This window comes from Coregonus lavaretus (genome assembly GCF_964263955.1).
Source record: "Coregonus lavaretus genome assembly, chromosome: 22".
Lineage (NCBI taxonomy): Eukaryota > Metazoa > Chordata > Actinopteri > Salmoniformes > Salmonidae > Coregonus > Coregonus lavaretus.
The window spans coordinates 37,061,918-37,089,526 of NC_140009.1; the positions used below are offsets into that span (position 1 = coordinate 37,061,918).

The 27,609-nt window shown below is 44.6% G+C and overlaps 2 protein-coding genes across 3 annotated transcripts in view; both read right to left on the reverse strand.

Moving 5' to 3' along the window:
- LOC311150091 (intermediate filament protein ON3-like) overlaps positions 1 to 27,609 on the reverse strand; it is a 409,178-nt gene that overhangs the window by 57,082 nt on the left and 324,487 nt on the right. The window lies entirely within an intron of this gene.
- Positions 1 to 27,609, reverse strand: part of LOC311150094 (copine-9-like) — a gene marked incomplete at both ends in the record, with an annotated part of 117,663 nt that overhangs the window by 37,129 nt on the left and 52,925 nt on the right. The window contains 2 exons of one of the 2 annotated variants that reach the window (XM_084187370.1): positions 1,816 to 1,892; positions 3,161 to 3,200. In XM_084187370.1, the coding sequence (XP_084043496.1) occupies positions 1,816 to 1,892; positions 3,161 to 3,200 (117 nt within the window). Of the gene's footprint in view, positions 1 to 1,815; positions 1,893 to 3,154; positions 3,201 to 27,609 lie in introns of both variants that reach the window. The other variant, XM_084187369.1, reaches the window with a different exon arrangement.

Sequence of the window (27,609 nt, forward strand, 5' to 3'; positions counted from 1 at the left end):
ATTGTTGGAAAAATTACTTGTGTCACGCACAAAGTAGATGTCCTAACCAACTTGCCAAAACTATAGTTTGTTAACAAGAAATTTGTGGAGTGGTTGAAAAACGAGTTTTAATGACTCCAACCTAAGTGTATGTAAACTTCCGACTTCAACTGTATCTCTGAAGACCATCCCGTTTTGATTTGTATTTGCCATATATTTTTTAACTGTGCTGTGATGTTTCACAAAAGTTATGAACCTTTCTATTCTCATAGTTTCTACAGATTGTAAATTATATATAATTTTCTTTGCTAAGAGTATTTTTATATTATTGATCGATTGACTATGACTTTTCAGACCACCCAGCAGTGCTATTTGCAGAGTTAATTCCAGGTAAATGTTGCAGGGAGGATGTGTGTTTGGGGTTGTTTTGACATTCATGTGAAACACACTAAACACATAGAGGAGTTGTCTCCAGGCTTTGTCATTACAGATGCCCTCTGGGATGCAGGCTCTGTCTGCTGTTGGTTATTCTGTATCTGTCCCTCTCTCTCTCTCTCTCTCTGTCACAGCTTGCTACATGTCTCCCAGGAATGTGGCCTTCTAAATGCCAGAGAGTCGAGTAGGGAGAATGGCAGATTTTGGAACAAAACCCACATATTTTTCCTTCGCTGCTCTCGGCATCTTTGTAGCTTCATCCATTGTTGGTCTAAAATGGTGGTCTTTTGAGTGACCAACCATACAGGCTGAATTATGATTGTTTTTATTGTTGAAAGCAAGGGTTTTCTTCAGGGTGAAGCATTTCTAAAGGATTCTCAAAATGACATGTCATTGGCAAATCATTTCTGTTTGAACAAGACTTTTAGTTTGTGATGGAGGATGCAATTTGCATGCTTTACTTTTCAGAATGTGTCAGTATGTGAGCAGGACCATTGGTGAGTGTGCCTGCGTGCATGCATGTGTGCACAGCCACAGGGTCGCTTTACTCTGGTAACGCCAAGCTGGCAGAGCACATTTTTATCTTGCCAATAGAGAAAGTGCGTGCATCTCTCTCTCTCTCTCTCTCTCTCTCTCTCTCTCTCTCTCTCTCTCTCTCTCTCTCTCTCTCTCTCTCTCTCTCTCTCTCTCTCTCTCTCTCTCTCTCTCTCTCTCTCTCTCTCTCTCTCTCTCTCTCTCTCTCTCGTCAGGTCTAACAAGGCTTGAACTGGGAGATACACAGTGATGGCTTCATGGGGACGATAAGCTTGAACACGTATAAATAGAGAAATGGATGAAGATGGCCAATGGGATCTTTTATTGTAATAGAGAACATTGGCTCCCATGGTCATGTGTAAAGTCAATGAATGGCCTCTGTTTTAGGAGTCTGTTCCTGAGAAATAAAACATGATCGGTATTTACAAATGTTGTTGATGTGTTGTCGCTCCATACTTTCTGAGGCTATAGAGTATGGAATATTGCCATGGGTTTATACCATGATTAAATGTCAAAGTTTACAGTTCATCTACAGTGCTGTGCTCCATTTCCAATCTACAGACAGATAGTCCTCCCTCAAGACCGAGCCACATTTGCCATTCACATGGGCCATGACATCCAGCCAGAGAGAGGTACCATTCCCTCATTAAAATGCTAATCAATTTATAACATTTTTGACATGCGTTTTTCTTGTTCAAATAAACCTACCATTAAAATGATAGACTGATCATTTCTTTTTCAGTGGGCAAACGTACAAAATCAGCAGGGGATCAAATACTTTTTTCCCTCACTGTATGGGCCAGTTCTCACTTCATTAGGCCTGTAATGGTGTGATGGATAGTGGGAGAGAGAGTGGGTTAGACTTACGAGAGGCTCTTCTCCAGCCGTCCGCCCGGGGAGCCAATGATCTCCCCCAGAGTGCAGAATGTCTGACCCAGGAAGTCCTAGTGCAGAGAGCCTGGGGTTAGTCATTTGACCCTTCTGACAGCAAGGCAGTTCATTGTAGTACCGTACATACAATGCTTTATCATTCTGAGTAAGAAGTAATACAGCTAAGGCATCACACATGCCAGGTTGAAAGCTAAGTGATCCAAATCAAATCAAATCAAATTGTATCATTCACATACACATATTTAGCAGATGTTATTGCAGGTGTAGCGAAATGCTTGTGTTCTTAGCTCCAACAGTGCAGTAGTATCTAACAATTCACAACAATACACACAAATCTAAAAGTAAAAGAATGGAAATATATAAATATTAGGACGAGCAATGTCAGCTTTTCATTGAATGAAATACAGTAGAATACAGTACATACATATCATATACAAAGTGGCTGAAGACACTGAAAACGCAGCATTTTATTATGGACATACAGTATGTTATCAAAAAGGTTAAAATGATCAAATCTATCAGGTGTATCTTATAAACCCGATACATCTCATTGTCCAAAGTTGTTTTTACCAAACTAACATTTCAAGCTGGGGTTATATCTGCCCACACAACACAGAAAAGCAGATGGGGACATTGAGAAGCACAGACATGGCAAAGCAAATAAAAACACTGGCCCAAGAACAGCAACAGAGATCTCTGACACACTACATTACATACACTACAGTATGAAAAATAAAAAAGGTATGCACTCACTAACTGTAAGTTGCTCTGGATAAGAGCGTCTGCTAAATAACTAAAATGTAAAATGTACATTATGCTGTTTCAAAATGCAACTAGCGTACGGTAGCTTTGGCTTTGACGTCGTCTCTCAAAGTGCTTTACCTGAGTGTTTGATATAATGGGATGGCTTAATGATACTATGGTTGATTGGAACAAAAAAAACACCACAGAGATTGGACAAGTGACAACAGAAGTACAGAAAATCACACCAATCTCACATCATGAATGGCTGTCTCTAAATACAAATAAGGAGACGTTACAAAACACGCCATAATGACTGACATTACAGCTGTAAATGTATTTACTAGGTGCATCAATACTAACCTTCTGCGCTCCCGTATTTTGTTGAGCACAAAGGGAATAGAACACAGTCAGAGGTCAAATATAGAATAGAATATTGTAGACTATTGTATTCATACAAAGACAACAAGCTTCCTTCTGATAATTATAGTTCCTCTGTACTGTCAGTATTGGGCCACGATGGCATGATTAACAATTTAACATTAACAACGTGTTTTATACTGTGAGGGGAGACACTTACAAATTTTGAAATATTTGAACTTCTGGAGTCCACATTGTATCTGCAAGAAACCAAACGTAGTTAGGTATAAATCACTTAAAATGACAAAATATATCAGTGTGAATAGCCAGTGAGCTAGGGAAGTACATCCTTACCTATCAGTTCAGATATTGGATACGTGTCGTCCTGAACTAAATGAGCAAATCAAATGATCTCTAAATTAACCTTAACATTTCACAGGGATGTTTCTGCAGGAAGGAGGGATACACAGTAGAGGGGCTGAGAACATTATCTTTGCCTGTGTCCCAAATGGCACCCTATTCACTTTATAGTGCACTAAACAGGGAATAGAGTGCAATTTGGAATGCAGCCCTTATATCCCAACATGAGAACATCCATTGACTGTTGGACTAGTCAACATCCATTGACTGTCTCTGAATCCTATTCACTGTGGATATGAAGCCAATCCTCCACCTCGGGTTCAGGGCTTCGACGCATTGGTTCAATGGTATAGAACATGATTGAGTACCATCATTTGGGAGTTATCAGTTTGTCTGTAGCATGACTGTTATGCTGGAGTAGACTGATTGATTATTTGCCCTTTGCTAATTAAAAATGAATATTGACCCTGTTAACACCTGAGACACACTGACTGTTTGTAAGAACTTTGTCACAGCGCAGAACAATTGCACTTGATTATTATTATATATTTTCTTATAATTTATTTGTATTGTTTTTCCATGGCATATAATTGGACATTTAAAATGTATACAATGTCAATACATACCGTATATCCCTTTCCCACCCCCTCCCTATACCCCACCTGTCACGGTTTCGGCCGAGGCTGCCTCTCTCCCTTGTTCGGGCAGGCTTCGGCGTTCGTTGTCTCCGGAATACTAGCTGCCACCGTTGTATGTTTCATGTTCATTTGCTTTTGTCTGATTGTTGTCACACCTGTTTTCATTTAGTGTCATTAGTGTCCTATTTAGTTCTCGTTGTGTTTGTCAGGTGTTGTGTGTTATTGATTTTTGTCTGTCGTGTGTAGGGCTGATGTTCGCTATTTCGCTCGGTTGAGCTTCCCTCCACTGCGTGGAGTGTTTACGCACCTGTGTAGTGCGCATTTGTTTTGTTCGCCTTCGTGCGTTATTTCGCCTACGGGCAAGTGTTCTCGTTATTTCCTTGTTGGAGAGTTACTAAAGTCTGTTGGACTATACTTCAGTGTCCTGCGTTTGATTCCACCACTACACCCACCTACAGCACGCGTGACAGAATAACACACCTTAAAATGGAATCAGCAGGAGCCGCAGCAGCCCAGACAACGCTGGAGGACCAGGTTCGGGAACAACGGGACCAGATCCTGCAGATGGGGACCGCACTGCAGGAGGTGATCACCACCATTCAAGGCTGGGGAACGCCTCCACCGCCACCCTCCCTGCCAGCACCATCGGCCAGTCCGCCCATTCCAGCACCGGAACCCCGAGGAGTCCGACTCTCGCTCCCGAGGTCCTACGATGGAACCGCGGCCGGGTGTCAGGGATTCCTTCTCCAGGTGGAGCTGTACCTGGCCACCGTGCACCCGGCGCCCTCGGGACATGAGAGCGTGTCCGCCCTGATCTCCTGCCTTTCCGGGAAGGCATTGGAATGGGCCAACGCGGAGTGGAGGAAGATCGACGCGGACACCATCACGTATGATGAGTTCTCCCGCCGCTTCAGGGCGGTGTTTGACCATCCCCCGGAGGGGAAAGCGGCGGGGGAGCGTCTGGTCTTCCTCCGGCAGGGGAGGAGGAGTGCGCAAGAGTTCGCCCTCGAATTCCGTACTCTAGCGGCAGATGCAGGGTGGAATGATCGGGCTCTCGTCGATCACTACAGGTGTAGTCTACGAGAGGACGTCCGTCGGGAGCTGGCTTGTAGGGACACCAGCCTCTCGTTCGACCAGTTGGTCGACATGTCCATCAGGCTGGATAACCTACTAGCTACCCGCGGACGTTCCGAGGGGGGTCCGTCCATTTCACCCTCCAGCGCCTCCGAGCCGTGTCCCATGGAGCTCGGGGGTGCTGGCGCTAGAGAGAGGAGGGGTCGGCTTACTAGGGGGTCCATCCCCTGCACCAACTGTGGTCGGGGAGGACACACCGCGGCTAGGTGCTGGGGATGGCCTCCTAGGGGAGAGGACGACAGGTCCCGCACTGGGGATTCCTTCCAGGTGAGTAGGCGCCCCACTCACCCAGAGCTCTCTATTGCACATTTCTGTTTGCCTGTGAGTTTTCCACAGGTAGCACCTCATTCCCAGCATAAGGCGCTGGTAGATTCAGGCGCGGCTGGGAATTTTATTGATAAGAAATTTTGTTTAGCTTTAGGGATTCCCCTTCTTCCTGTTGATGTCCCTTTCCCCGTTCATGCCCTAGATAGCCGTCCGTTGGGTGCGGGCTTGATCAGGGAGGTCACTGCGCCACTTAGGATGTGTGCGCAGGGGGGTCATCAGGAGATGATTCAGCTATTTCTGATTGACTCTCCTGCGTATCCGGTGGTGCTGGGCATGCCCTGGTTGAGTACCCATAACCCATCTATTTCGTGGCAGGAGAGGGCTCTGATGGAGTGGTCTGCCCAGTGTGTGGGTAGATGTTTAGGCGTTTCCGTAGGGGCTACCTCGGTGGAGAGTCCAAACCAGGTGCCCGCATTGCACGTTCCCCCTGAGTATGGGGATTTGGCTATTGCGTTTAGTAAGTCGAGGGCAACGCAGTTGCCGCCCCATAGGCAGGGAGATTGTGCGATAGACCTCCAGGCAGGAGCTGCGCTCCCACGGAGCCATGTGTATCCTCTGTCTCAGGAGGAGAAGAAAGCTATGGAGACTTACATAGACGAATCTCTGAGACAAGGATACATACGGCCTTCCACTTCCCCTGCATCCTCGAGTTTCTTTTTTGTGAAGAAGAAGGATGGTGGTTTGCGCCCATGCATCGATTACCGTGGTCTCAATCAGATCACGGTGAAGTACAGTTATCCACTCCCGCTGATTGCGACCATGACTGAGTCCTTGCATGGGGCGCGTTTCTTCACTAAATTAGATCTCAGGAGCGCGTACAACTTGGTGCGCATCAGGGAGGGCGATGAATGGAAGACAGCCTTTAGTACCACCTCGGGCCATTACGAGTATCTTGTCATGCCATACGGGTTGATGAACGCTCCGTCAGTTTTCCAATCATTCGTGGATGAGATCTTCAGGGACATGCAGGGGCAGGGGTCGTGGTGTACATAGATGACAATCTCGTATACTCGCCTACCCGTGTCGAGCATGTGGCCCTGGTGCGCAGAGTGTTGCGGAGGCTGGTGGAGCACGACCTGTATGTTAAGGCAGAGAAGTGTCTGTTTTTCCAGGAGTCGGTCTCCTTTTTGGGGTATCAGTTGTCTGCGTCAGGGGTGAAGATGGAGGTAGACCGGGTGTCAGCCGTGCGTAATTGGCAAACACCAACCACTGTGAAGGAGGTGCAGCAGTTTTTGGGGTTTGCGAATTACTACCGGAGGTTTATCCGGGGTTTTGGACAGGTGGCAGCTCCCATCACGTCTCTCTTGAAGGGGGGCCCGGTGCGTCTGCAGTGGTCTGCCGAGGCGGACAGGGCATTTGGGAGGCTGAAGGACCTGTTTACCTCGGCTCCAGTGCTGGCGCATCCGGATCCCTCTTTACTATTTCAGGTAGAGGTGGACGCGTCTGAGGCCGGTATAGGAGCCGTGCTTTCACAAAGATCAGGCGCGCCACCTAAACTCCGCCCCTGTGCTTTTTATTCCAAGAAGCTCAGTCCGGCGGAGCGAAACTATGACGTAGGGGACAGGGAGCTGTTAGCCGTGGTACAGGCCCTAAAGGTGTGGAGGCACTGGCTTGAGGGGGCTCAACACCCTTTCCTCATTTTGACGGACCACCGTAACCTGGAGTACATCCGGGCAGCGAGGAGGCTAAACCCTCGGCAGGCTAGATGTAATATGTTTTTGACCCGGTTTACGTTTAAGATCACGTACATCCCTGGGTCCCAGAACGTTAAGGCAGATGCGCTGTCTCGGCGGTATGACACGGAGGAGAGGTCCGTGGAGCCCACTCCCATACTGCCGGAGTCGTGTCTGGTGGCACCGGTAGTGTGGGAGGTCGATGCTGAGCTCGAGCGGGCGTTACGCACCGACCCTAGTCCACCACAGTGCCCGGAGGGTCGGAAGTACGTTCCGCTCGAGGTTCGGGATCGATTGATCTATTGGGCTCACACGTCACCCTCCTCTGGACATCCGGGTATCGGCCGGACAGTGCACTGTCTTAGTGCCAAGTACTGGTGGCCCACGTTGGCAAGGGATGTGAGGGTTTATGTTTCCTCCTGCTCGGTGTGCGCCCAGTGTAAGGCGCCTAGACATCTGCCTAGGGGTAAGTTACTACCCCTGCCCGTGCCACAACGACCATGGTCCCACCTCTCGGTGGATTTCCTTACTGACCTTCCTCCTTCACAGGGGAATACCGCTATACTGGTCGTTGTGGACCGGTTTTCTAAGGCCTGTCGTTTGCTCCCCATGCCGGGCCTTCCTACCGCCCTGCAAACTGCCGAAGCCCTATTCACCCATGTGTTCCGGCACTACGGGGTACCCGAGGATATTGTGTCTGATCGAGGTCCCCAATTTACCTCCAGAGTCTGGAGGGCCTTTATGGAGCGGTTGGGGGTCTCGGTGAGCCTCACCTCGGGTTACCACCCGGAGAGTAATGGGCAGGTGGAACGTGTAAACCAGGATGTGGGCAGGTTTCTTAGAACATACTGCCAGGACCGGCCGGAGGAGTGGGCAAGGTACGTTCCCTGGGCCGAAATGGCCCAGAATTCCCTACGCCATTCCTCCACTAACCTAACCCCTTTCCAATGTGTGTTAGGTTACCAGCCGGTTCTGGCACCCTGGCAGCAGAGCCAGATCGAGGCTCCTGCGGTGGATGAGTGGGCGAGGCGCTCGGAGGAGACATGGAACGCTGCACACGTCCACCTGCAGCGGGCCCTCCGACGTCATAAGGCGAGCGCCGATCTCCACCGCAGTGAGGGACCGGTGTACGCACCTGGTGATCGAGTCTGGCTCTCTACCAGGAACCTGCCCCGCCGCCTGCCCTGTCGGAAACTGGGTCGGCGGTTTGTAGGGCCATTTAAAGTCCTGGGAAGGTTGAACGAGGTGTGTTATAAATTACAGCTACCTGTTGAATATAAAAGTATTAACCTCTCGTTCCATGTGTCCCTTCTCAGGCCGGTGGTAGCTGGCCCACTCCAAGAAAGTGAGATCAGGGAGACTCCTCCGCCCCCATTGGACATCGAGGGGGCACCGGCGTACTCCGTGAGGTCCATCTTGGATTCGAGACGTCGGATGGGGGGTCTCCAGTATCTAGTGGAGTGGGAGGGGTACGGTCCGGAGGAGCGGTGCTGGGTGCCGAGGAGAGACATTTTGGACCCGTCTCTCCTGACGGAATTCCATCGTGGGCACCCGACGCACCCTGCTCCGCGTCCTCCGGGTCGTCCCCGAGGCCGGAGTCGGCGCACGTCTGGAGCCGCGCGTCAAGGGGGGGGTACTGTCACGGTTTCGGCCGAGGCTGCCTCTCTCCCTTGTTCGGGCAGGCTTCGGCGTTCGTTGTCTCCGGAATACTAGCTGCCACCGTTGTATGTTTCATGTTCGTTTGCTTTTGTCTGATTGTTGTCACACCTGTTTTCATTTAGTGTCATTAGTGTCCTATTTAGTTCTCGTTGTGTTTGTCAGGTGTTGTGTGTTATTGATTTTTGTCTGTCGTGTGTAGGGCTGATGTTCGCTATTTCGCTCGGTTGAGCTTCCCTCCACTGCGTGGAGTGTTTACGCACCTGTGTAGTGCGCATTTGTTTTGTTCGCCTTCGTGCGTTATTTCGCCTACGGGCAAGTGTTCTCGTTATTTCCTTGTTGGAGAGTTACTAAAGTCTGTTGGACTATACTTCGGTGTCCTGCGTTTGATTCCACCACTACACCCACCTACAGCACGCGTGACACCACCCCACCCACACAAACTATTTGATGTATTTAATTAAGTTTGAAGAATTTGTTTTTACTGTAAAGTTTAAATAATACAGTAAGTATAAACAACAAAGCAGAAATTAAATACAAATAAACAGAAATAACACAACACAAAAAATACATATTACAACATACCCATATTTGTTTATGAATACACAGAAATACACAGTAGCTTTTTTTATTATATCAAATTAGGTTGCTGGGGTTCTCATTTCTATCATATGGAACTGTTACATTCTTTAAAATGGTCAACATAAGGTTTCCAGATTTTGTCAAACATGTCTTCTTTCTGCTTGACTTTATAAAACAAAGAATCTAGTGGAACGTAACTATACTGAACAAAAATATAAACGCAACATGTAAAGTGTTGGTCCCATGTTTCATGAGCTAAAATAAAAGATTACAGACATTTTACATACGCACAAAAAGCTTTTTTCTCTCAAATTTTGTGCACGAATTTGTTTACATCCCTGTTAGTGAGCATTTATCCTATACCAAGACAAACCATCCACATGACAGGTTTGGCATATCAAGAAGCTGATTAAACAGCATAATCATTACACAGGTGCACCTTGTGCTGGGAACAATTAAAGGCCACTCTAAAATGTGCAGTTTTGTCACACAACACAATGCCACAGATGTCTCAAGTTTTGAGGGAGCGTGCAATTGGCACGCCGGCCTCAAAACCGCAGATTACGTGTAACCAAGCCAGCCCTTCCACATCCGGCTTCTTCACCTGCGAGATCGTCTGAGACCAGCCACCCAGACAGCTGATGAAACTCTGGGTTTGCACAACCGAAGAATTTCTGCACAAACAGTCAGAAACCGTCTCAGGGAAGCTCTTCTGCGTGCTCGTCGTCCTTACCAGGACCTGACTGCAGTTCGGCATCGTAACCGACTTCAGTGGGAAATGCTCACCTTTGATGGCCACTGGCATGCTGAAGAAGTGTGGTCTTCACAGATGAATCCTGGTTTCAACTGTACCGGACAGATGGCGTCGTGTGGGTGAGCGGTTTGCTGATGTTAACGTTGTGAACAGAGCGCCCCATGGTGGCAGTGGGGTTATGGTATGGGCAGTCATAAGCTACGGACAACGACCACAATTGCATTTTATCAATGGCAATTTGAATGCACAGAGATACCGTGACGAGATCCTGAGGCCCATTGTCATGCCATTCTTACACCGCCATCACCTCATGTTTCAGCATGATAATGCACAGCCCCATGTCGCAAGGATCTGTACACAATTCCTGGAAGCTGAACATGTCCCAGTTCTTCCATGGCCTGCATACTCACCAGACATGTCACCCATTGAGCATGTTTGGAATGCTCTGGATCAACATGTATGACAGCGTGTTCCAGTTTCCGCCAATATCCAGCAACTTCGCACAACCATTGAAGAATAGTGGGACAACATTCCACAGGCCACAATCAACAGCCTGATCAACTCTATGTGAAGGAGATGTGTCACGCTGCATGAGGCAAATGGTGGTCAAACTAGAAACTGACTGGTTTTCTGATCCAGGCCCCTACTTTTTTAGGTATCTGTGATGAAAATATACATCTCTGTATTCCCAGTCATGTGAAATCCATAGATTAGGGCCTAAGGAATTTATTTCAATTGACTGATTTCCTTATGAACTATAACTCAGTAAAATCTTTGAAATTGTGTCATGTTGCGTTTATATATTTTTTCACTGTACATAGTTCAGCCCTCCAGTTCATTATTGAAGGTGAGTGTGATGCTTTCCAAATGATAGCTATACATTTTTTGCAGCAATAAGATCTAGCTTACAAAACCTTCTTTGATATATATTTTCCAACAAACATGATTGTGGAGATGGATGGATATAAATTCCAACACAATGATATAATGGCACAGACATTATCCCAAAATGGTGTCAGTTTGTCACAGGACCACAGCATATATAACAGGGTTCCTCTGTGCTTTCTGCATCTCCAACAGAGATGTGACATTTCTGGGTGCATTACATGCATTCTGGCAGGAGTGTAGTAAATCATATGGATTATCTTGAATTGCAATAATTAATGTCTAAAGTTGTAGAAGCAGGTATGAACATTTTCACATACTATATCTGTGACCAATAGTTCTCATCAATTTCTTCGTTCAGATCTGTTTCCATTTTTTCCTCATAGGTTCTGAGCTATCAGGTAGAGATTCAATCAACCCTTGATATAACTTGGCAATCAACTTCTCTGGCATAGCAGCTTTAGGTTCATCCAGATTATGTTGAAGCGATTGAATACGATTTCTTAGTTGTAAGAACTTAAAGAAATTGGCCTTGGATAACCCACATTTTTCTCGTATTTGATTGAATGACAGTAGGGAGCCATCATAGTACATATGCTCAAAATTCATGATGCCACTTTGGAACCAGGATTTAAAGGTGTTGTCATTAAATGCTGGAGGTAATGTGGGGTTGTTCCAAATAGGGGTGCCTGGCGATATGGGTTCGTTCCATTTCATGAATTTATGTACATTTTCTCAAATACGAATGGAATTGACAATCATTGGATTATCAGTTTTTTTCTTTAAAGCCTTGGACCCAAAGTAGAGAGTACATTTTAAATCATAGGGTATTACATGTATGGCTTCAATACTCCTCCAAGCACAATGATAGTCTGCTGTCCCTTGTTTAAGTGAACACAGTTGTGCGGCCCAGTAATGCATTTCCATATGAGGTAGTGCAACACCTCCAGCTCTATAAAGTAGGTGTAAAATATTAAATTTGACTCTTGAGGTCTTTCCATTCCAAATAAAGTTGGAGAGTAGGCCATTTATTTTCTTAAAGAAGTTGGATGGAATTGAAACTGGTAAGGCTTGGAATAAATACATCAACCTTGGTAATTTTTCATTATGTTGACCCTACCTAACATAGAAATCTACTTTCCAAGCTTGAAAAGTCATAATTCATTTTAGTGTTCTCCCAATTCACTTTGAATCCTGATACAGCACCATGTGGCCAACAGTGGAAAAAGAAATGACAGAGAAAGTTCTGGTTCAGATAAATACAGTAAAATGTAATCTGCATAAAATGATATCACATGTTGTTCTCCACCAATCTCTATTCCCCAGATTGAGCCATGAGTTCTGATTATTGATGCTAGGAGTTTTGTGGATAAAGCAAATAAATAACTAGACAGGGGGCATCCTTGTCTTGTCCCTGTTGATAACTTAAATGGATCTGAGATTTGTCAATTTGTTCTTATATCTGATTTGGGGGATTTATTACAAAAACTAAATCCAGGAAATAAATACCAGACCAAAATCAAACTTTTTTAAGACAGCCACCAAATATGGCCAATCCACTCTATCGAACACTTTTTCAGCATCTAATGATACTGCTACTTTTGGAACGTTTAAGTTCCTGGTATGATGGGTTATATTGAAAAATCGGCAGAGATTGTCTGAACCCGGTTTGATCTGAGTGAATCAACTTTTGTTTTACCATTTCTATGCGAAAGCCAATACCTTTAGCAATGATTTTGTAATCCACATCCAAAAGTGATACTGGGCGGAAGGAGCCACATGACAATGGATCCTTATCTCGCTTTTTAAGTAGGGTGATTGTAGCCAAACAGTGATTGGGAAAGTTCATTTTCCTCTAGAGCTGATGTGAGCATAAGTCGCATAGGCTTTATCTAGGGAAATGTTTATATCCATATAAATTTTCTCTGGTTCACTTATAATTGGTAAATTGGCCTTATTAAGGAAATCTTTCTTTGAACTTTTGTTATCGGTTTGATACAGTTCATGATAAAAAATATAAAAGACTGAGTTAATTTCAGAAGGATCCATTGTCATGCCACCATCTGAGGCTTTAATGTTGTGGATGGTACATTCCTCTTTCTAGTTCTTAATTTGCCAAGCAAGCATTTCCCCACACTTTCAACTTGCTCATCATAGTGTTGTTTGGATTTCAGGGCAGCAATCTCTGCAGAATGGGTGTTTATTGTGCTATATTCAAGCTTCAAAGTTTTCAACTGTTTCTATCTAAGCTGTGTTTTCTTTCTAAGTTGTTTTTTTCTGTTCTAGTATTTCTAATTCTTTATTGGTCTTCTTTTACTTATGAGAAGAGTAAGACATGATACAACCTCTCATATAAGCTTCAAGAGCTTCCCAGACAACAGTTGGGCATACTTCATTGTCTACATTTATTTCCAAAAACATGTCTATCTGTGTGTTGAGATATGAGTGAAACTCTTTATCTCCAAGTAACATTGTGTTCATTCGCCATGTCTTTGTTATTGACATAGGAGGATTGATCTTAAACATGAAGGACATTGGGCTATGGTCTGTAATTATTCTAGGAAGGTATTCACATTCAGAGACACAGTCAGTTAAAGGAAAGTTTACAATAAAAAAGTCAATTCTTGAATATAAGTTGTGGACATGAGAGTAATAGGAGTATTCTCTTTCAGTTGGATGTTTATATCTCAACAGTTCACATAGACCCATCTCTTTGATGTTATGGTTTAATACCATTGACATATTAAGAAGAGGATATACACTGCTCAAAAAAATAAAGGGAACACTTAAACAACACAATGTAACTCCAAGTCAATCACACTTCTGTGAAATCAAACTGTCCACTTAGGAAGCAACACTGATTGACAATACATTGCACATGCTGTTGTGCAAATGGAATAGACAACAGGTGGAAATTATAGGCAATTAGCAAGACACCCCCAATAAAGGACTGGTTTTGCAGGTGGTGACCACAGACCACTTCTCAGTTCCTATGCTTCCTGGCTGATGTTTTGGTCACTTTTGAATGCTGGCGGTGCTTTCACTCTAGTGGTAGCATGAGACGGAGTCTACAACCCACACAAGTGGCTCAGGTAGTGCAGCTCATCCAGGATGGCACATCAATGCGAGCTGTGGCAAGAAGGTTTGCTGTGTCTGTCAGCGTAGTGTCCAGAGCATGGAGGCGCTACCAGGAGACAGGCCAGTACATCAGGAGACGTGGAGGAGGCCGTAGGAGGGCAACAACCCAGCAGCAGGACTGCTACCTCCGCCTTTGTGCAAGGAGGAGCAGGAGGAGCACTGCCAGAGCCCTGCAAAATGACCTCCAGCAGGCCACAAATGTGCATGTGTCTGCTCAAATGGTCAGAAACAGACTCCATGAGGGTGGTATGAGGGCCCGACGTCCACAGGTGGGGGTTGGGCTTACAGCCCAACACCGTGCAGGACGTTTGGCATTTGCCAGAGAACACCAAGATTGGCAAATTCGCCACTGGCGCCCTGTGTCTGGAGACGCCGTGGAGAACGTTCTGCTGCCTGCAACATCCTCCAGCATGACCGGTTTGGCGGTGGGTCAGTCATGGTGTGGGGTGGCATTTCTTTGGAGGGCCGCACAGCCCTCCATGTGCTCGCCAGAGGTAGCCTGACTGCCATTAGGTACCGAGATGAGATCCTCAGACTCCTTGTGAGACCATATGCTGGTGCGGTTGGCCCTGGGTTCCTCCTAATGCAAGACAATGCTAGACCTCATGTGGCTGGAGTGTGTCAGCAGTTCCTGCAAGAGGAAGGCATTGATGCTATGGACTGGCCCGCCCGTTCCCCAGACCTGAATCCAATTGAGCACATCTGGGACATCATGTCTCGCTCCATCCACCAACGCCACGTTGCACCACAGACTGTCCAGGAGTTGGCGGATGCTTTAGTCCAGGTCTGGGAGGAGATCCCTCAGGAGACCATCCGCCACCTCATCAGGAGCATGCCCAGGCGTTGTAGGCAGGTCATACAGGCACGTGGAGGCCACACACGCTACTGAGCCTCATTTTGACTTGTTTTAAGGACATTACATCAAAGTTGGATCAGCCTGTAGTGTGGTTTTCCACTTTAATTTTGAGGGTGACTCCAAATCCAGACCTCCATGGGTTGATACATTTGATTTCCATTGATAATTTTTGTGTGATTTTGTTGTCAGCACATTCATCTATGTAAAGAAAAAAGTATTTAATAAGATTATTTCATTCATTCAGATCTAGGATGTGTTATTTTAGTGTTCCCTTTATTTTTTTGAGCAGTGTAGTTTAGCTGATGACTTGTCTAGTGTTGCATCCAGCACACAGTTAAAGTCACCACCCCATATAATATGAATGTTACATTGAGATAGTTTTAATATACACTGAGTATACCAAACATTAGGAACACCTTCCTAATATTGAGTTGCACCCCCCGAAAGCATTCCACGAGGATGCTGGCCCATGTTGACTCCAATGCTTCCCACAGTTGTGTCAAGTTGGCTGGAAGTCCTTTGAGTTGAGGACCATTCTTGATACACACGGGAAACTTTTGAGCGTGAAAAACCCAGCAGCGTTGCAGTTCTTGACACAAACCGGTGCACCTGGCACCTACTACCACACGCCATTCAAAGGCACTTACATGTTTTGTCTTGCTCGTTCACCCTCTGAATGGCACACATACACAATCCATGTTTCAATTGTCTCAAGGCTTAAACATCCTTCTTTATCCTGTCTCCTCCCTTTTATCTACACTGATTGAAGTGGATTTCACAAGTGACATAAATAAGGGATCATAGCTTTTACCTGTATTCACTTGGTCAGTCTATGTCATGTAAAGAGCAGGTGTTCTTAATGTTTTGTATACTCAAATCAATTTTTATTTGTCACATGCGCTGAATACAACAGGTGCAGACCTTACAGTGAAATGCTTACTTACAGTGTAAGGTCGTTAATTAACTTTGGTTTGTCTTCATTTGGGAAATAGCAATTCAGTAAAGTGACTTTTTCTTGTGCCAGGTTTCCTTTTACCATTAAAGGTAAACTTTCTATTGGTGATAGGTAGTGTTGCATTATATACCGAAACTTCTGTACTTTTTCGATACTAGAACATGAAAAACGGTTCGGTACTAGAATTTTTGTTACTTTCAATACTTCTGTCAAATGTGTCTCACGGATCAAGCTTGTCTATCAGTGCAGCCAACCCCTTATTATAGCGCGCATCGCGCCTGCTCCACTTACTCATTACTAGCCTGCACTGGGAGTCTGGGCTGCATCATGTTAGCGCCCCACTCATGCTGCACAGAAGTTAACACACTTGAATAATGGGACACGTTATGTAGAAATGTTGAAACTGTTAATTACTGTCTGCAAAACAATGTCCTGGCTATAACACTTTACAATGGAAAAAGATATGGGTAGCTTCCAGCTTTGTAGGCTAACTTTCCTTGCTAGCTGACAGCTAAAGCTAATATTAATTCACTACCCTAGTACTTTGCTTATGATAACCATAATGCAAACCATAATGCAAAATCTGTTGATTTCAAAGCTGATTGCCACCAAAACCTTTATTCATTCACTTATTCAGTCTCTCTCACATCTCTCCCAAGGAAAAGGCTATAAGGACACGCATGATGCCCAAAACGATATTTCATTTCAGAATTTATCAAAATTAGGTTACGGTTAGGGTAAGAGTTAGGGTCAAGTTTAAGGGTTTGGTTAAGGTTAGGGTTAAGGTAAGGGTCCGTTTTAGGTTTTTGCTAGGTCAGCTGTGTACTTATAGTCTTTCCCCTCTCCCAAAGATTATGGTGAATAAAGTCATTACTGGTGAAAGAGACATCACACTTTTTTTTTTATAAAATAAGCTACTTCAATGCAAATGTTGTTGATGAGTACAATAAAATAACTCCCAAATGGAAGGGAAACAGATTGTTTGTCATCTGTAGCCCAATGTAATGAGAGGTCCCCTGTAGCTCAGTTGGTAGATTATGGCGCTTGCAACGCCAGGGTTGTGGGTTTGTTTCCCACGGGGGCCAGTATGAAAATGTATGCCCTCACTAAACTGTAAGTCGCTCTGGATAAGAGTGTCTGCTAAATGACTAAAATGTAAAAATGAAATAAGCCAGAACAAGCTCAATAACCCAACACAATCCTATTGCATATGCATTCACCTGTATTTTGGATAGGCCTAAAATATTTATTCAGTTTATCAATAGAGATTTACCATTCAAATAGATGTAGTTTATGTTGGTAAAAACAATGTCAAATGGATTGTTTGATTATATCATTAATTAATTAATGCATACATGGCTGTCTGAAAAATGTTGAGGTAAAAAAAATCAAAATGTAATGATATTGAACTAAAAAAAAACAACAACGATTGAACAGAGCAGTTGCTGAGTTTATCTGTCTGGATCAAGTGCCATTCTGTAGCTTTGACCAATATGCCTTCTTTTTTTGCTGTGGTATCGTTTTGGTATCATTTTGGTATCGAGTATCGTGATGGTATCGAGTATTTTGATATACTAAACCTGGTATCGAAGTCAACATTCTGGTATCGTGACAGCACTAGTGACAGGGGAGTTTCTTGTAAATAACAGATGTTGGCGTTATTCTTTTTCAAAAAAGAAAATACCTTAATTATTTTGGCTGGCTGCACAATACCATTTACATTCTATGTCACACATGTTAATGTATTTATATCTTAAGTGTTATCCACAACACGTGATATTGGGATTGGTCTTTAGTAGGGCTGTCAAACCATTAATCGCATTATTTTCTGTAGTTAATCGCATTTCATCATAATTTTTTTTTTTGCTAGAATTTGGCCCTAAAGAAAGATTTTTCCATTTGAAGTTTAACACTTCTGCGCACACACGCACACACACACACACACACACACACACACACACACACACACACACACACACACACGCACACGCACACGCACACGCACATGCATTCACGCTTCAGGCATTCTAAATCAGGGGTCTCCAACCTTTTCTAGCATGAGAGCTACTTAAAAAAAATTAAACATGACGCGAGCTACTCATTTTTTTCTACTTTTCAAATAGACACATTCTTCTCCTCTCCCCTACAACTCTTCCCCGGGTCTTTAGTGTACAAGAGAAAGTAGTGCACTATGTTTTCTGTCAATACACCTGGTAAACTAATGGTTATTAAAAAACTCTAAGTGGGGCCTTATAAAAGCAGAGATTTTTTTCTCCCAAATTATGTTTAATATTTTCCCAAATTAGGTTTTTTCAGTTTTATTTTTCCAGGTTTTAGAAGAAAAAAAAAATGTCACACTCAAAATTACAATTGTTCATAGAGAAACAATGAAATTGGATGTTCTGAGTCCATGTCAATGGTTAAATCAAATCAGAATACTTTGTTTTTGGTCTGGAAGAAAACTAACACATTTTGTTTTTTGAGTGTAATCCCCCTTAATTGCATATCTAGCGAGTGAGTAATGTGCCGTCTAATGTGCCGGTCTAGCGATGGTTCTGTACTGCTGCTACTCATTTCAAGTTTGCAAATAACATATTATATACTTCTGCCAGGTAAGCCTACTTTGCAGTTAACATTTCATTGACAAGGTTTTGGGGAAAGTATTTCTGTCAACCCACAAGACGGTTATCACATCAACTGGCTACACATTGAGTGATAGACAAACGCGCGCACCACACAGACAGACAGGGTCAATATTGCTGGAAATTGTTTGGCAGATATTATGTTAGGTTTGGCTTTTTAAGCAAATAGTGGCTTACCAGGGGTGGGATAATGTCAATGTCTAGTTGATTAGATAGTAGCTGGGAGCTTGTGGTGTCTGGTACTTGTGATATTTGTTTATGACAGTTTGCAGTAGAATACATGAAAATTGCATGTACTTTCAGAGTTGTTTGGCGAGCTACTCATAGATGGGCTGTGAGCTACTGGTAGCTCATGATCGACCTGTTGGAGACCCCTGTTCTAAATGATGTTCCTCCAATTTCTGGTTGGAGGGTTGACTGTAGGAAAAAAATAACTGCCTCGACAGTGCATTCAGAAAGTATTCACACCCCTTGACCTTTTCCACATTTTGTTGTGTTACAAATTGGGATTAAAATGGATTTGTCTTTTTTTTATTTTTTTTAAACTACAGATTATTATTTTTATTTTTTTTTAAAGATGAATGAAAAATACAACACTATTATATCTTGATTAGATGAGTATTCAACCCCCTGAGTCAATACATGTTCAAATCACCTTTTTGCTTAAGTCTCTAAGAGCTTTACAAACCTGGATTGTACAATATTTGCAATATATATATATATTTTTACTTTTCAAGCTCTGTCAAGTTTGTTGACAGTCAAGTCGTGCCATAGACTTTTCAAGCCAATTTAAGTCAAAAATGTAACTAGGCCACTCAGGAACATTCAATGTAGTCTTGGTAAGCAACTCCAGTGTATATTTAGCATTGAGTTTTAGGTTATTTTCCTGCTGAAAGGTGAATTTGTCTCCCAGTGTCTGTTGGAAAGCAGACTGAACCAGGTTTTCCTCAAGGATTTCGCCTGTGCTTAGCTCCATTCCGTTTCTTTTTTAATCCTGAAAAACTCCCCAGTCCTTGCCAATGACGAGCAAATTCATAACATGATGCAGCTACCACCATGCTTGAAAATATTAAGAGTGGTGCTTAGTGATGAATTTGCCACAAATATAATGCTTTATATTCAGGACAAAAAGTTAATGTCTTTGCCACATTTTTTGCAGTATTACTTTAGTGTCTTATTGCAAACAGGATGCATGTTTTGGAGAATTTTTTTTTCTCTACAAGCTTCCTTCTTTTTACTCTGTCATTTAGGTTAGTATTGTGGAGTAACTACAATGTTGTTGATCCAACCTCAGTTTTCTCCTATCACAGCCATTCAACTCTGTAACTGTTTTAAAATCACCATGGGCCTCATGGTGAAATCCCTGAGTGGTTTCCTTCCTCTCCAGCAACAGAGTTAGGAAGGACGCCTGTATCTTTGTAGTGACTGGGTGTATTGATACACCATCCAAAGTGTAATTCAAAACTTCACCATGCTCAAAGGAATATTCATTGTCTGTTTTTTCAATTTCAGTCAAGGGGAGGGTTTAGTATTTTTTAAAATCTAGACCAGGGGAGGGTCATGTAATTTGTAATTGATGAAATGTCAATAATAGTGTTTTAGAATTAGTTACTTATTAGGCTATATCGATGTGTGCCTGATGCCGCCCCTCATCTCTGCTTCTCTTTTGGGCGCGCAATATATATATATTTTATTTTACCTTTATTTAACTAGGCAAGTCAGTTAAGAACAAATTCTTATTTACAATGACGGCTTACACTGGCCAAACCCGGACGACGCTAGGCCAATTGTGTGCCGCCCTATGGGACTCCCAATCACGGCCGGTTGTGATACAGCCTGGAATCTAATCTGTAGTGACGCCTCAAGCACTGAGATGCAGTGCCTTAGACCGCTGCGCCACTCGGGAGCCCAATATCAAGTGCACCTATCGACTATTTAGTGTGGTCTCAAGCAAATGATCCATAGCCTATAGGATATAGGCTACGAAGTGCATGCTCGGAGAAGCACAGAGCAAAGTTATATTTCTAAGATAGCTGCTGGGAAGGTGTAAATAAAACTAGGCTGCATTATACACTGCAATGGACACTCCAACCCTGAGCCCCGGCCTGCTCTGCTCTTACTGATTAAAAACTTTTTTTGTGTGCTGCTTAACCAATGGCTGTGCTGTGAAGGGCTACAGTGGCAGTTCAGGAGGAGAGTCAAAAGCTCCTTCCGATTATTAATTTTTTGATTAGGCCTAGTCCAAAGAATATACTATCTTGCGCGCAGACTAGCCTATAGCCTATGTTCTGTTCAGTTTGAAAAGGAGAGTGCACAGTTGAGATGGAGTACGGGAGGTCAACTTTGATAGCTTGCTACTACTACAATAGATTTTATTAAACACAATATGTTTCTTGCCCATGATATATTTATCAGAGTTACTGACCTCACAATAAGACAGATTTGACTAACTTACATTGTGGTGCTGAAACTTGAAGCAGCAGCCGGGGCACAATCAATCGGAAATGGACAGCTCATGGTGCTGAAAGTAGGCATATTCAAGTAGGCATAATTAATTAAAACCGTCTTCATTTTAATTAGACTTTACTAACAAAAATAGGGCTTTGTGTTGGAGCCTATTTCTTCCTATTTAAGAAATAACAGGTAGGCCTACCCGTTTGAGAGACGAAATTAGCCTATAGGCTGCTGTATCCATAGATTTGTTGGTCAATTCCTCCACCCATCATGCACTCTTTAAATAGCCTACCTCCGTGTCAGTGAAGGGCTGTTAAGTTAAAACCAAGACTCGAAATAAGGGGTTATGAGAGGGTATGCCATAGGCCCAGCTTTTATTAGAGAAAATGGCAAAACGGACAGGCCTACCCCTTGTTAGTTTAAGATTTTTAAGAAAATTAAAATGGATTTGTTTATATGAAGTGATCTGTAATAGCGCTTTGGTCCGTGATGCTTTATGCTAGAATCAAGCTGTTAAATTCCCGGGAAAGACCAGGAAACAACTCCGATGCATATGGGGATATCATTGTTTAGTTTCCTTGACATTCAGAAGCTGACTTTGCTTGGGAAGTAATCTAATTCTGTCACTATCAATTGATTAAGCTATTAACTTCCTGTACAATAGAAGATGTTTAAACACAGACAGTTTTGTTGCAAACAAGACACACTGATTTGGCAATGGAGAAATATGATAAGATGAACACATAGGCCTATCTCTCTGTCCATTCTTAACCTGTAGGTTTGGTAATTTGTGTGGTAATTCCTCTTTAAGGAATACCTGGAATAGTATAAAGTAATCCTTCTATTTCATAGTTGTAACAAAGGCACTCCACTAATAAAATGTATTGAACACTTGAATGTCGGTGATTTTAGTGGCTTTTTGTTTTTACATGTAGCCTACAGTAACATAAAGTAATGAAAACGCTATTGTGTTATTTGAAGAAGAAAATAAAATGTATTCTAATGTTACCTAAGATCTTCATGAACACAACCAAATGATTATTTTTGCGATAGAATACATGAAATGCGTTAATTACACTGTTGCAGTCAGAATGACTGCTCATTAGCTTGAAGGGGGGTCCCTCGAGGTATAGCTGTTCGAGGGTTAACTAATTAATTTCAATATAATTGTCCAACAGGACCGAGTTTGAGAAACCCTGGCTCTAGAGCATTGCAATCAGCATGTTGTCTTGTTCACTTGTCAGTTTGTTACCTAAACGGATAGATCATACAGTTGAAGTCGGAAGTTTACATACACCTCAGCCAAATACATTTAAACTCAGTTTTTCACAATTCCTGACATTTAATCCTAGTAAAAATTCCCTGTCTAAGGTCAGTTAGGATCACCACTTTATTTTAAGAATGTGAAATGTCAGAATAATAGTAGAGATAATTATTTATTTCAGCTTCTATTTCTTTCATCACATTCCCAGTGGGTCAGAAGTTTACATACACTCAATTAGTATTTGGTAGCATTGTCTTTAAATTGTTTAACTTGGGTCAAACGTTTCGGGTAGCCTTCCACAAGCTTCCTACAATAAATTGGGTGAATTTTGGCCCATTCCTCCTGACAGAGCTGGTGTAACTGAGTCAGGTTTGTTGACCTCCTTGCTCGCACACGCTTTTTCAGTTCTGCCCACAAATGTTCTATAGGATTGAGGTCAGGGCTTTGTGATGGCCACTCCAATACCTTTACTTTGTTGTCCTTAAGCCATTTTGCCACAACTTTGGAAGTATGCTTGGGGTCATTGTCCATTTGGAAGACACATTTGCAACCAAGCTTTAACTTCCTGACTGATGTATTGAGATGTTGCTTCAATATATCCACATCATTTTCCTTCTTCATGATGCCATCTATTTTGTGAAGTGCACCAGTCCCTCCTGCAGCAAAGCACCCCCACAGCATGATGCTGCCACCCCTGTGCTTCACGGTTGGGATGGTGTTCTTCGGCTTGCAAGCATCCCCCTTTTCCCTCCAAACATAATGATGGTCATTATAGCCAAACAGTTCTATTTTTGTTTCATCAGACCAGAGGACATTTATCCAAAAAGTAAGAGCCTTGTCCCCGTGCAGTTGCAAACCTTAGTCTGGCTTTTTTATGGCATTTTTGGAGCAGTGGCTTCTTCCTTGCTGAGCAGCCTTTCAGGTTATGTCGATATAGGATACGTTTTACTGTGGAAATAGATAGTTTTGTACCCATTTCCTCCAGCATCTTCACAAGGTCCTTTGCTGCTGTTCTGGGATTGATTTGCACTTTTCGCTTCAAGGTACGCTCATCTCTAGGAGACAGAACACGTCTCCTTCCTGAGCAGTATGACGGCTGCGTGGTCCCATGGTGTTTATACTTGCATACTATTGTTTGTACAGATGAACATGGTACCTTCAGGCATTTGGAAATTGCTCCCAAGGATGAACCAGACTTGTGGAGGTCTACAATTTATTTTAGAGGTCTTGGCTGATTTCTTTAGAATTTCCCATGACGTCAAGCAAAGAGGTACTGAGTTTGAAGGTAGGCCTTGAAATACATCCACAGGTACACCTCCATTTGACTCAAATGATGTCAATTAGCCTATCAGAAGCTTCTAAAGCCATGACATCATTTTCTGGAATTTTCCAAGCTGTTTAAAGGCACAGTCAACTTAGTGTATGTAAACTTCTGACCCACTGGAATTGTGATACAGTGAATTATAAGTAAATAATCTGTCTGTAAACAATTGTTGGAAAAATTACTTGTGTCATGCACGAAGTAGATGTCCAAACCGACTTGCCAAACTATAGTTTGTTAACAAGAAATTTGTGGAGTGGTTGAAAAACGAGTTTTAATGACTCCAACCTAAGTGTATGTAAACTGTGACACTCTGGCTCCATGGACTTTGTTTATTGAGCCAGGGTTGTTCATTTTCATTGTAAGGGTGTATTCGGTTGGTTGTGTTTTGGGTGTGTTAATTGTGGTGTCGTGTGACTCCCAATCGGAGGTAACGAGTGTCAGCTGTCGGCTCGTTATCTCTGATTGGGAGCCATATTTAATCTGAATGTTTTCCTGTGGGCATTGTGGGTTTTTGTTCCATGTTTCTGTCAGTGTTACAGAGGACTTCACTATCGTCATTTGTTGTTTTTCGTGGTTGCTTTATTAAATAAAAGTCATCATGTTCACTCGCAACGCTGCGTATTGGTCCGCTTCTTCAGACGATCGTGACAGAAAAACCCACCATCAAAGGACCAAGCAGCTTGTGAAGCGGCAACAGGACCCAGCTCCAAAGGCTTCCTGGACATGGGAGGAGATTTTGGACGGAAAGGGGTCCTGGACTTGGGAGGAGATCCTGGATGGGATGGATCGCCGTCCATGGAGCGAAACGGTGGAGAGGCGACGGCGAGAGGAGCAACGGCGTCAGCAGGGCCATCATCGTTGGAAGGACGAGAGGCAACCCCAAAAAGTTTTTTGGGGGGGGCACATGGCTTGGACGACGGGGCTAACGGAGGCAGAGAAGGGGCGAATTCAAGAGGCAACCAGGTTACGGGGGTCACTGGCCAAAGTAGGGAAAGGAGATGTAGAGGCACGGCGTGAGAGACTGAGGTGTGTATCCAGTCCGGTCTGGCCCGTTCCAGTTCCCGGGGTAGAGCCAGTGGTGTGTGCCTCCAGTACGGTCCGGCCTGTTACGACCCCTCGCACCAAGGATACGGTGCGCTTCGCCAGCCCGGCCCGGCCTGTTCCGGCCACTCGCACCAGGGATACGGTGCGCTTCGCCAGCCCAGCCCGGCCTGTTCCGGCCACTCGCACCAGGGATACGGTGCGCTTCGCCAGCCCAGCCCGGCCTGTTCCGGCCACTCGCACCAGGGATACGGTGCGCTTCGCCAGCCCGGCCCGGCCTGTTCCGGCCACTCGCACCAGGGATACGGTGCGCGTCGCCAGCCCTTTCCCACCAGTGCCTACACCACGCCCCAAGCCTCCTGTGTGTCTCCCGAGTCCTGTGCGTCCTGTTGCTGCTCTCCGCACTAGGCTTAATGTGAGTCCCCAGGGTCCAGCATGCCCTGTTCCGGCTCTCCGCACTAGCCCTTATGTGCGTTCCCAGGGTCCAGCATGCCCTGTTGCTTCTCTCCGCACTAGCCCTGAGATGCGTGTCCTCAGCCCGGTACCTCCAGTTCCGGCACCACGCATCAGGCCTACGGTGCGTCCCCAGGGCCAAGCATGCCCTGTTGCTGCTTCCCGCACTAGCCCTGAGATGCGTGTCCTCAGCCCGGTACCTCCAGTTCCGGCACCACGCATCAGGCCTACGGTGCGTCCCCAGGGTCCAGCATGCCCTGTTGCTTCTCCCCGCACTAGCCCTGAGATGCGTGTCCTCAGCCCGGTACCTCCTGTTCCGGCACCACGCACCAGGCCTACGATGCGCCTCAGACGGCCAGAGTCTGCCGTCTGCCCAACGGGGCCTGAACTGTCCGTCTGCCCAACGCCGTCTGAACTGCCCGTCTGCCCAACGCCGTCTGAACTGCCCGTCTGCCCAACGCCGTCTGAACTGCCCGTCTGCCCAACGCCGTCTGACCTGTCCGTCTGCCAAGCGCCGCAGGAACTGCCCGTCTGTACTGAGCCTGCAAAGCCGCCCGTCTGCCATGAGCCTTCAGAGCCGTCCGCCAGACCGGAGCCGCTAGAGCTCTCCGCCAGACAGGAGCAGCCAGAGCCTTCCGCCAGACAGGATCAGCCAGAGCCTTCCGCCAGACAGGAGCAGCCAGAGCCTTCCGCCAGACAGGATCAGCCAGAGCCTTCCGCCAGACAGGATCAGCCAGAGCCTTCCGCCAGACAGGATCAGCCAGAGCCTTCCGCCAGCCAGGATCCGCCAGAGCCGTCCAGCCAGGATCCGCCAGAGCCGTCCAGCCAGGATCCGCCAGAGCCAGCCAGCCAGGATCCGCCATTCAGTCCGGTGCTGCCCCTTAGTCCGGTGCTGCCCCTTAGTCCGGTGCTGCCCCTTAGTCCGGTGCCGCCCCTTAATCCAGTGGGGTTTAATTGGGGGGTGGTCAGGTGGAGGGGGCTACGGAAGCGGATAGTGACTAAGGTGGGGTGGGGACCACGACCTGGGCCAGAGCCGCCACCATGGACAGACGCCCACCCAGACCCTCCCCTAGACTGTATGCTGGTGCGCCCGGAGTGCGCACCTTTAGGGGGGGGTACTGTGACACTCTGGCTCCATGGACTTTGTTTATTGAGCCAGGGTTGTTCATTTTCATTGTAAGGGTGTATTCGGTTGGTTGTGTTTTGGGTGTGTTAATTGTGGTGTCGTGTGACTCCCAATCGGAGGTAACGAGTGTCAGCTGTCGGCTCGTTATCTCTGATTGGGAGCCATATTTAATCTGAATGTTTTCCTGTGGGCATTGTGGGTTTTTGTTCCATGTTTCTGTCAGTGTTACAGAGGACTTCACTATCGTCATTTGTTGTTTTTCGTGGTTGCTTTATTAAATAAAAGTCATCATGTTCACTCGCAACGCTGCGTATTGGTCCGCTTCTTCAGACGATCGTGACATAAACTTCCGACTTGAACTGTATCTATAGCCTACCAATTAATGGGTTGTCATTTAGGCTGCATAGCCAATAGTAATTAAAGTGTTATTCATTTAGGTAGATCGCCTGAGTGGTGCTGTGATTGTCTTTTCAATAGGCGTGTGAGTGAAGGCATTAACAACACATACAGTACCTTTCTCTTCGGTGTCTTTGATGTGGTGGGGTGCAACATTCCATCGTTCACCTAATTTCAGTTGCCTAAACACCGCGTCTGTTTAGAAGCTGTCCTGTAGTCTATAGAGTTTTTTCATTGCCATTTCCACCGTTCTCCTTTTCCAGGTTATACAGGAATTGGGCTGCTTATTTTGCTGATTTCAGAGTGATGTCTCTTTCCTTCCATTTAACCCGTAGTTATGCAGGTTACACCAGAGATAACGGGATTCGTTTTTCACATAGCTTTTTCTTTATGGGGTCAAATTCTCTGTGTTTCATGTACCTACAGATTGTACACCAAATAATATGATATAACCAAAGATTTTTGGTATCCATTACTGGACGTTACAGGTTTGCCTACACAAAACGTTGCAATAGATTTTTTAAACTAACCTGGTATTGGCGATACTATCTTTGTTCTCAATTCGGCCAAACATGTATATTTTAAAATGTCTGTGTCCAGTTGCAGGTGGTTCGCTTTATTCAAATAAATAAATGTTTTGCTCCATGAAGTAATCCAACAATGAGTACGCCGCCATCTTGTCTATTTCAAATCTTCTCTCATTGATTGAGACAGCTGGGTCCACATGTCATGATTACACTCACCCCACTGGGCACAGACGTCAGTTCAACATCTAGTTTTGATTTACATTTGGTTGAGTTGTCAACCAACGTGAATTCAACAAAAAATGTGGATTTAGGTAAAAAGTTGATTGAGAAAAATACGAAATTCCCTTATGTTGATGACTTTTTTCAGTTTTCTACGTTGATTCAACTTCATCACATTGAATTTCTATGTTGAAATGACATGGGAAAAATGTTGATTCAACCAGTTTTTGCCCAGTGGGACCTGTCTTGATCAATGAGAGAAGAT